This window comes from Dryobates pubescens, chromosome 11 (assembly GCF_014839835.1).
Source record: "Dryobates pubescens isolate bDryPub1 chromosome 11, bDryPub1.pri, whole genome shotgun sequence".
Classification (NCBI taxonomy): Eukaryota; Metazoa; Chordata; class Aves; order Piciformes; family Picidae; genus Dryobates; species Dryobates pubescens.
In genome coordinates, this window is record NC_071622.1 from 16,625,886 (window position 1) to 16,636,145 (window position 10,260).

Consider the following 10,260-nt stretch of genomic DNA (forward strand, 5'->3'; position numbering starts at 1 on the left):
AACAAAACATGATTATAACAGGTGAGCTTTTTTGAGGAGAAAAAAAAAGAAAATACTGTTGCTCTTTTCTGCACACAATGTTTGAGAAGCACTGGTTAAACACACTGCATCTCTCAAAACCAGCTTTGGAATATCCAGTCTCCAGATTTCCCAGGAGTAGTCTGCAATCTGGAGAGCTGTCCAAATCGCACCAGTAGGTGTCAGGTGTCACAACTACCGAGGAACCAGAGGACTAACTCTGTGTTATGAGATCTACATAGAAGTCACCATTTTTCTGCAATACATATGACTGGTCAGGATACACACATAGAAAACAACACTAAAATAGAAATTAAATAGAAGGGGGTTTACTTCTTTTGTGAAGACAGAGTATTGAGATACTGATTGAATATTATTCAGCAAGAGATTGCAAGATAAACTGACAGCCACATGTGTCTTCCTGACAGCCTCTAGATGCTGTTTACTTTAGCTTTATTTGGCTGTCTACCTTGATTCATGATGAAATAATCTTTCGCACTACATGTTGCAGACAAGTTTGAAAATACCTATGCTTACTACAGAAAACATGCAGTCAGGTAGTACACACTCACTCTACCCGGTTAAAAGACACAGTCATGTTTAGTGTGCATTATAAACTCAGTTCTTTCACCAGTTGGTGGTTTTTTGTTGGTGGTGGTTTTGTTTTGGGGTTTTTTTTTGGGGGGGGGAGGTGTTGGGTTCCCCCCCCCCCCATTTCCTGAAGTACATTCAGTACAAAATAAACCACCTCCCTCCTCCTATATATGGCTCCCAAAAAAGTGCCAAGCCTCAGACCACATTACCCACACAGTAACAATAATTATGTCACTCCAAATGAGACTGATCTAGCAAGCAGATCAATATAAAATGCTGATTTAAAAGTACACTTATTACCTCAAAATTTTGTCTTGAGTTGAAACCTCTGCTTCCAAGTTTACAATCTGCTCTTTCAACTTTGGAATGCTGACTAAATGTGTACCCAGAGTTAATTCAAGATATGAAATCTGAAATACAAACATATTTGAGGTTTCATTAAGACCTGCATATATACCTTTCAGGAGAGGCACATAAGAACAATCTGCTTACCAAATGACACAGTGGTCTTAACCATACTGAGGAAGGTGCCTGCTCATCTATAGAAGTTGTCTTCCAATTTTCTGCTCAATTAACACCCTTCCATTCCCTAGCATCATTCCAGTGTAATATATTGTCTAGCAGAATGATTTCTTCATATACTGATCTCATTGCCTTCTTTTCCCCCAAAATTCATATTCTGCTATTTGTCAAACACACAGTCTGTTTACTTTTGTACTGTCTTGGAGATAGCATTCCTCTAACAGAAAGCATTAAGAATAGCTTTGTTTCATAAATGTTACATGTAACCCAAACATAAAAACAGTGTCTTGGAAAAAATGTACACACAAGTGTGTAATGATTTCTTAAATACAGTATTTCTTTCTAACCGACCTCCACTTTATAAAGCCAGCTATATTAATCCCATCTGAGAGATCACTATTTTTGATTTTGTAAATGAAGGACTACTGTACCATAGTTATTCTTCACATTAATCTTAGTGTAGCTCAGATACAAAAACATTTAGGACTAAATACAATGAACTACTTCCTTACATCATGTATTCTTCATTCCATAACTTACCAGCTTTAGATTAAACTTTGGAACATGAACAGATAGAATTCATAATTAATATAGTTGTTTTGCTCACAGAGAAAGCCATTCTGTTCCAAAATTAATGCTGAATATTATAAAAAGAAAAGAGTCATTTAAAAATATTAAATTCAGAGTTATTAAGTTTAGAATTACATTCTCAAAAGTCAGTCACTGGGGTGTTCAGTTTTATGTGGGGTTTTTCTTTTAGACACTTAAGATACATACTCTTGTCTTTGACTGCATCAATTCGAAGTTCATTTTTTCAACTCTGTTCTTTAGGTACTGGTTCTGAGAAGTCAAAGCTGCGTTTTGCTTGTGAAGGGCATCCAGCTTCTCCTTAAGACGTTCATTTTCTTCCACAGTTTTATCAGAAACTGTGGACACCAAGTAACACTAAACATACAAAAATAAAAGAGTTCTGACATAAATATATATATACAAACACTTGCACATGCATATGTAAGCAATACACTCATCAGTGGAAACTCTGTAGAACAAATATATTTAAATCATATCAACAGAGCACTCTTAAATGTAATATAACTACAGTCCAAATGCTAAGAGCAAAGAAATATTCAAATGCCCAGCAAAGAGCAAAATAACAAAAATAAGTAACAAAGCGCAATATTTACTTCAGGTTTTCTTGGAAAATCCTGGCAAGACGTTTCACTACCATTCTTCTTACAGTTGGAAAAGCCTTGATAGTTGCAACTGGGCTCAACAAGGTCCTCCAAAGTGAAGTCTACAGCCACATTGAAGCACTGGCCACAATGTTCACTTGCACTAGTGCTAGGAGGGAGAATAAAAAGTTGCTACATAATTTTTTCTTTGCCAAATTGCTCATGAAAAATATACAAAAGGAAAACACGGGATACGCTACTTGCAACAACCCATTACACTGAATGACACAGATTTTTACATGACAAGAGACAGGCTGTTTTCATTGCCAGACACACTTCTACCTGGAAAGCTCTTCTTCTACAGTTTGGAGATTTTGTTCAGTTCTTCTCAGCTGCTTCCGTAATGACTGTAAAGTTCCAAATAGGTCTTCAGCAGCATCACTTTCTGAGCAAGTCCACATACTATATTTGATAGGAACCACACATGGTTAAAATAATATTTAGCATTAAAACACTGTTAATATGTGTGAATACTATTTGCAGAGATACTTAAAAAAATACAAATAAAACAAACAAAACCCCAAAACAATTAGGAAAAAAAACACCAGCTAAATTTCCAAATGTTAACATACGTTTTGCACACCGCCTTTTCTGACATTCACTGGAGAAAAACAATTGTAGAAATTATCTTTTGTAAGAGAGTTCATGAAGTACGAGAAACTATTATGAGAACTGGAAAAGTCTTTTTGTTTATACGAAGTACCTCAGTTACTCCAGAAAGCCCATGCAACTAGCAAGGTGCCTGAAAAGCGCATCCACGACACAGAAACTATGCCTCGCTGCCCAATGACCAGCGGAATTAAACAAATCAGAGCAACGAGAAGTCGAGAGCACTGAAGACGCGAGATAATAAGCTGAAGGGACCGCAGCCCTCACCACAGCTAACAAACCTTTGCACATCGCTTCTCAGATACCTGAATGTGAAAACAGGTCAGACAATTCAGAGCAACAAACGCTGACGGGGGAGGTGCTGCCGCCGCCTGCCCTTCTCCGGCAGCACTGCGGTCCCTCCGCCGCCTACCTCTGTAGGCCGGAGCTAGGCAGTAACCGGGACAACTGCGATTCCTCCTGCCTTCGCGCCACTTCGCCCGCCCCCAGCCTGCCTGCCCCAGCCGAGTACTACCAACAGCGCAATTTAGCAACGGTACTCGCCGTTCCCGTGGGGCGCCCGGGGGCTAAGAGGCTGCGCCCTAAGTGCCCAGAGCAATAGGGCACAAACTATCCGAGACCCGACGCTATTTGGCGCTCGCCTGCCGTAGTGTGCTCCGACCTGAGACCCAAGGCTGTCAACCTCAAAACGAAAGGAAAGACGGAAAGGTGCTGTCCCTTGGCTTTGAGAAAAATAATGGTGATAACAACCCGCCCCAAACACCCGCCTTCTCCCTCTTCTGGAGCTCCCAGAGCTTGGCTATCACCCCACTTCAAAATCGCGGGCCAGTTCTCCGCAGGGCCGGCAAAGCGCATGCGCAGCACCCGCCTCCCTTTTCCGCACTCCGCGCAACTGCCGCTGCTGTACCTGGGCGGGAGAAGCGCGCCCCGAGCAGAAGTTAACCCGACCCACCGCGTTCCTGCCGCGGTGCACTGTGGGCGGGCAGAGAGCGGTGCTGCGGCGGCTGCCATTGGAAGACCTGTGCGAGGGGCAGGGCCTGCCCCGCCTATGCCCGCCCCACGGAGGCCGCGCCCCCACCTCCCTCGCTGCGTGACGGCGGGTGGGCCCCAAGCACGGACGACGCAGCACGCCGCCGGAATGGGGCTATCGCCGTGGCCCCGGCTGCTGCTGTTCGGGTGCTTCGCGCTTCTCCTGCTGCCTTCCGACGTAGCGGAGTTCAGCCCCTCTCTGGACAGCGACTTCACCTTTACGCTTCCCGCCGGCCGCAAGGAGTGTTTCTACCAGCCCATGCGCAAAGAGGCCTCACTGGAGCTCGAGTACCAGGTCGGGCAGGGCACAGCAGGGCTGCGGGGCCGCAAGGGGCCTGCCCACAGGGTAGTCCTGAGGGGAGCCGGGTGGTCCCGCATCCTGTCGTGACGGCGTCTCTACCGTCCTGGGCCGTGGGTGGTGCTAGGCGGTTCGGCTACCGGTTCCCTTCTCTACAGGCTTCGCCAGTGGCAGCGGTGCCGACCGCCCTTGCTAGCGGGAGCTCGTTCCCGTCATCCTGGGGTTCCCCACCCCTCGCCCGGAGCCAGGGCTGTAGCCGCCTCGCGGCCGTCCGCCCGAGGGGCCCTGCCGCCAGGCAGTGCCTGGGGAAGTAGAGGGAGCCCGGTGCCCTTCACGGGGCGACGGCCGGGTGGTCCCGCCAGCCTTGCTCCGTAAGATGTGACGGCAGAAGTTGGTCCTGCTACCTGCACATCCTGGGCAGGGCAGGATGCACGTCCTGCCTGCAGCAGGCCTCGTGTAGCGCTACAAATTATGTTAAAACTGAACGCTATTTGTAATTATTTGAACAGATTATTTGCTTTACTTCACAAGATCATGTTGCCAGTCTTTAAAACAGCAAAAATGGAGATAGTTAACGGCTGCGACCTTGTGTTGTAGCCCTACAGTATAAACAAAATTGCTGCTGGTGCACATTGTATTGATATTAAACACTTATGTCAAATGTATGTTTTTCAAAACCAGTTTTACTTAACTAGACTACCATTGAGGTCTGGGAAGAGTTGTCAGACTCTTCTGGTAAACAGGTAGATCTCTGCACTGTATGTCATTGAAACAGATCTACTTTGTAGTTAATTTTCCTGGCTACAGCATGGGAATAATCAACGTAGGAGGTAGGTCATTCTCCTAAAAAATTATTCAATAAAGGTTATATGAATTTCTAGTTCAAGGGTCTAGGTTGTATCGTAGGCCTGAAGGTATAGCGCTGCGTATGGCTTGTAATTTAATCAGCTGTTAGCTACTGCTTTTCCTTGTCTGGTGTCTTTTTAGGGTAAGTCTCCAGTGTCACTTCTCAGGCAGTGTAAACTTTACCCTCAATTTAAGCAGACTGTTGTACTGAACTGGAAGCAAACAAAACAACCCCCTGAGCATGGACCCAAGTAACCTCATAAAAACAATCCTTCTCTGCTCCCTTACACAGTTACTACTTTCCCAGTAGAGAATTTCTACAACAGCAGATGCCGCAATGGCACTGTACCCATGTTATACAGTTAAAAGCAGCACAGCTTTGTAACACTGTGTACACTTACTATGAGCTTAGGAAAGTAAATGTCTTCAGTTGATTTTGCCTTTGGTAAAAGAATGCTTAGGCAAAATCCAGATTTCAAATGTGCATGAAAAGGTGAGAAAATCTGTGGGTACAGCTGTGATTTGCACCAGAAATGTTGTTCTGTCTTCTATGCTGGTAATTAGCCCAAGAAGATCTTAGGAATGACTCTGCTAGCATGATGAGATAATATTTAGTTTAAGATTTGAAATGGCTAAAATGGATGTGGGTTGAACCACTTTAATCTGTGTCCAGATAACTTGGTGTGAAGTCATACAGACAGATTCAGCTTTCAGATTCTATGTTCCCTTACCTAAAAACGTTTGTCTTCCATAAAAATGTTGCCATCAGCAATCCAAACAGGAATTCCACTGGTTGGAGCACCTTTTTTTTTGTTTCACAGGTTCTAGATGGAGCAGGATTAGATGTTGATTTTCATCTACTGTCTCCAAAAGGTGAAACTCTAGTTTTTGATGAAAGAAAATCAGATGGAGTTCATACGTAAGTTTAAAATCTTCAAACTTAGAAGTGTTATATAAAGTACTTTTCTAGTTTCTTTATTAAATGTAACTGAAGTAAAGGTCAGGACAAGTACTTTTCCTTAGTATTACAAAAGACTTTCCAATAGGACAGTTTGAGAATAAAAGCAGTTGAGTGTTGGTTTAAAATGGATTTTACCATACAGTGAAGGATGTATTTTAATGGTAGCTGTTAAAAATTTGAGTTGAAAAAGGTCTCAACTAATGTCAAAAGGTCCTCAGTCATAAAAATATAGGATTTTTAATCTTATTTTTCCAGTCCTCTTATCAAGATACAGTGCAGTTATTGTAATTTTACTATATAAGAACTCCACTCATGATAGCAGTTTTGTAGTGATTAACACTTATTCAAAATTCCAGTAAAAGAAAATGAAATTTAAGTTACTGTCTTCATTTTAAGTCTTTAGAGGCAGTGGGACTGTTTTGCTGTGACTGTGCAATGTCATTGTCTTCAGAGGTATTTTTATATTGAAAGCATATTCAGTTATTTCTAAGTGCATGATTGCCGGTCTTGAAGAGGAAAATTTCCTTACAAAAACTCCCTTTTTGAGAATCAGCACAAAAAGTGTTGTTAACTTAATGACATTTTACTTATGTACACAGGGTTGAAACAGAAGATGGAGACTACATGTTCTGCTTTGATAACACATTCAGTACCATTTCTGAAAAGGTGATTTTCTTTGAACTGATACTGGACAATATGGGAGAAGATGGACAAGATCAGGAAGACTGGAAGAAGTACGTTACAGGCACAGATCTCCTAGATATGAAACTTGAAGACATTCTGGTTAGTAGTTTATGTTTAACTCTTTTCAATATAAGAATTATCTGGGGGGCAGGGAACATACCTCTCTGACATTTAGCCATTCTGCCTTAGTTTTGTAAAACCCCAGAAACTCAACATCCACAGGCACTTATAAATACACAGGTGTAGCGAATGACATTGTGTTTGATTATTTCAGAGAATCAGAATGCCATGGGTTGAAAGGGACCTCTAGAGGTGGAGTCCAACCCTCGGCCAAAGCAGGATCACCTAGGGCAGCCTGCACAGGAACACATCCAGGCAGGTTTTGAAAGCCTCCAGAGACTCCACAACCTCTCTGGGCAGCCTGCTGCAGGGTTCCACCCCCATCACAGTAAAGGAATGTCTCCTCGTGTTGAGGTGAAACCTCTTGTTTTACAACTTGTACCCACTGTTCCTTGTTCTATCAGTGGGCACCACCAAAAAGAGACAGTCACCCTCTGCTTGACACCCACTCTTCAGATATTTATAGATACTGATAAGATCCCCTCTTAGCCTTCTCCTCTGAAGACTAAACATCTCCAGATCTCTCAGTCTCTCTTTATAGGAGAGATGTTCAAGTCCCCCAGTCATCATAGCTCACTCTTGGACCCTTTCCAGCAGATCCCCATCTGACTAGAATTGGGGAGTCCAAAACTGGACACAGTATTCCAGGTGTGGTCTCACCAGGGCAGAGGAGAGGAGGAAAAGAACCTTTCTAGACCTGCTCACAAGGACACATTGCTGTCAAATGCAGACTTTAAACAACAAAATATTTAAGATCCTTTATAGGTGTACAATACACTTCTAAATAGGTAAAACCTAACATGAAATCTGAGAAGCTGGCCAGGGGTTTAAAACTGAGAATCAAGATAATCAGAAGAAGAGTCTATGAGGGAAATTGTATAGCAAATCCCTGTCACACTAATCACAAGTAATACTTGAATGGATTTGATAGCTTCTTGTGTATGAACAGGTATATAATCAAAAAAAGGGCACATTTTTTTCTTAATGTCAGAGCCTTGCAGATCTTCAAGTAGGTAATTTTCTTAAAGGTTAACAAGAAGTTACTTTATGCGATTAGTCATGACTTCACTTTCAAATTCTCTGAGGACTTATGTAAACATTTAGTAGTTAAAAGATACACAACATGATTGCTGGGGAGAATGGGCATTCTGTCTTATTTTTAAAGCCTTTTTGTGGTGGTGGTGGTGTTCCTTATTGTGTAATACATGAACTTTAGTATAATCATTACATTATTTGGCTTTCATAAATTGTCCTTAAAAATGTTTGTTAGATATGCCACGGATAAAATTTTCATGGAGAAACTGTTGCTGCTGGGTTTACCCTGTCTAAAAAAATATTTATTGTTTCCTGTTCTTGCAGACATGACATCTTTTTTACTAAAAGTTACTTCAGGGTCTCATAACTATATTAAGAACAAAAATTAGCACTTTATGAACTCAGTTTTCAGGTTGTGACTATCTATTATGTGCAAATGAAAATTTATCAGATTATAGGACCAGGTGTTTACTTTGTAGATACGGAAGTTACAAATTTATGGTGTGTTCACTTACATCCCCAGATTCTCAGAGGTATGCTGTGTGTCCTTTGTAGGACCTCCAGTTGTCCTAGTCACAATTTACTATCAAAATTCTGCTACAGTATCAAAGCTGAAGCAGTAGTTGATAGCTGCTGCAGTGAAAGCATAGAAAGAAATTGGAAATATAACATGACTGTACTTCTCTTTTGCTACAGCTACAGTCCTGATGGTAGTTCGCATTAAAAAGTGCTTTAATTTGATCATCAAATAGAAAAAAAAATAAATCCTACATTTGTCTGCTACTACATTAACTTGGTTTGAGGCTATTTCTTTAGAGATCACTGTGGTTTTTTGTCTGAACACCTGGAATCAGTATCCCCCCAAATACATGGAAGATTAAAACGCCTGATTTTTAGGTTTGATTTCTGTCTTGCTTCCCTAACTGGTAAAAGGGAAAATCAAATTACTATAGAACATTAATACTCTGTTAATTAAACTTTCTTAGGTAATATACAATAACCAGATAAGACTAATGACAAAACTGCAAGCACAGACTTAAATGACAGACTTAAATACTGCATTAATATTTGGGTATGTTGCAAGCTATACATTTAATTCAGGTGCTTTTCTTCTGAAATTACTACTTTGTCACTTACCAGGAATCCATCAACAGCGTGAAAGCAAGATTAAGCAAAAGTGTTCAAATCCAGACCCTCCTCAGAGCATTTGAGGCTCGTGACCGAAATATACAAGAAAGCAACTTTGACAGAGTAAATTTCTGGTCCATGGTCAACTTGGGAGTTATGGTGGTGGTATCAGCTGTTCAAGTTTATATGTTGAAAAGTCTCTTTGAAGATAAGAGGAAAAGTAGAACTTAATATTCAGTATAAGACTATAACAGGTATGCAGGGAGAGGGGGAGCAATAAACTATTACAGTAAATTAAAAAACCCCAACACATGACCTTTCAGATCCTTTTGAACAGTAGACATCAGATTTTCAACTCCTGTAGGACTTCCTGGTTTGGTGGTGGCAGTAGGGGTATCCCTGGGTGGTTCATTTGGTGGGGGGAAGGTGTTTTTGTTGAGGGTTTTGTTTGTTTTCTTCTTTTTTTAAACACAGACAGAATGCCTTTTCCCAAGCTCCTCCATTTTTGCAAGTGCTACTAACAATATTTCTTTCTGCTTGTAGCATTTGTTAATGACTGACTTATGCATAGTGCACAGAGGATGCCTGATGCATATGCAAAGTAATGTTAATGCTCTTGGGTTTTTTTTTCCATAAAACTTGGTGGTAACGTAAACATTGGCTTGTTTGCTGTTAAACACAGTGAATTTACATATGTGTCTAAGTGTTTACAAGATTGGGTGCTATAGGGGTAGCCTGTAGTAGTTACTTGTTAAAAGCTATGTGGTTTTAACTATCTTCAAATCTGTTGTCTGGGTAACATTATGAGAACTCCTTATTTACAGGTGGTCAGCATCAGCACTTCAAAGCACCAGTGTGAAATGAAGTCAGTGTTAAAATGAATTGGAGAAAATAGGTGTAATTCCTGTTTCTAAATTGGTCTTGCTGTTGTACAATTTTTTTTTGTCTGTTACATCCGATTCATGAGTTGAGTGGCTATATGGTATACAAACATATGCATACACGCCTTGAAGTGTGGTTTATAAACTCCTAGTTACTCTGACAGATTTCCCAGAAATAATTTCTCAAATTACCCTTTCCCTTTAATAAAGGGGAGTATGTAACTGTGTGAAAACAATTACCTTAACAGAGAGGGATTTTGAAACTCCAAAATCAATTTGCCAATCTATTTTTTATTAATCTAT

At 41.1% G+C, this 10,260-nt stretch overlaps 2 protein-coding genes across 3 annotated transcripts in view; one reads left to right on the forward strand and one right to left on the reverse strand.

Annotated features, from left to right (window-relative positions):
* Nucleotides 1-4,023, reverse strand: part of CCDC18 (coiled-coil domain containing 18) — a 22,334-nt gene extending 18,311 nt beyond the window's left edge. Inside the window, exons 1-5 of the mRNA XM_054165066.1 lie at nt 3,883-4,023; nt 2,649-2,768; nt 2,319-2,475; nt 1,912-2,079; nt 913-1,022 (exon numbers count right to left, since the gene is read on the reverse strand). Coding sequence (XP_054021041.1) covers nt 913-1,022; nt 1,912-2,079; nt 2,319-2,475; nt 2,649-2,768; nt 3,883-3,986 — 659 coding nt within the window. The 5' untranslated portion in view covers nt 3,987-4,023. The remainder of the gene's footprint in view (nt 1-912; nt 1,023-1,911; nt 2,080-2,318; nt 2,476-2,648; nt 2,769-3,882) is intronic.
* On the forward strand, nt 3,994-10,042 carry TMED5 (transmembrane p24 trafficking protein 5). 2 transcript variants are annotated; one of them, XM_054165065.1, is made up of 5 exons: nt 3,994-4,299; nt 5,970-6,067; nt 6,709-6,892; nt 9,089-9,330; nt 9,901-10,042. In XM_054165065.1, exons 1-4 carry the CDS (start codon nt 4,024-4,026, stop codon nt 9,305-9,307), a joined length of 777 nt encoding a protein of 258 aa, XP_054021040.1. In that variant the 5' UTR covers nt 3,994-4,023; the 3' UTR covers nt 9,308-9,330; nt 9,901-10,042. The 2 variants fall into 2 exon arrangements, with proteins under 2 accessions (XP_054021040.1, XP_009908181.2); XM_009909879.2 differs by lacking the exon at nt 9,901-10,042 and having other exon boundaries at nt 9,089-9,506.
* Nucleotides 10,043-10,260: the final 218 nt, after the last annotated feature.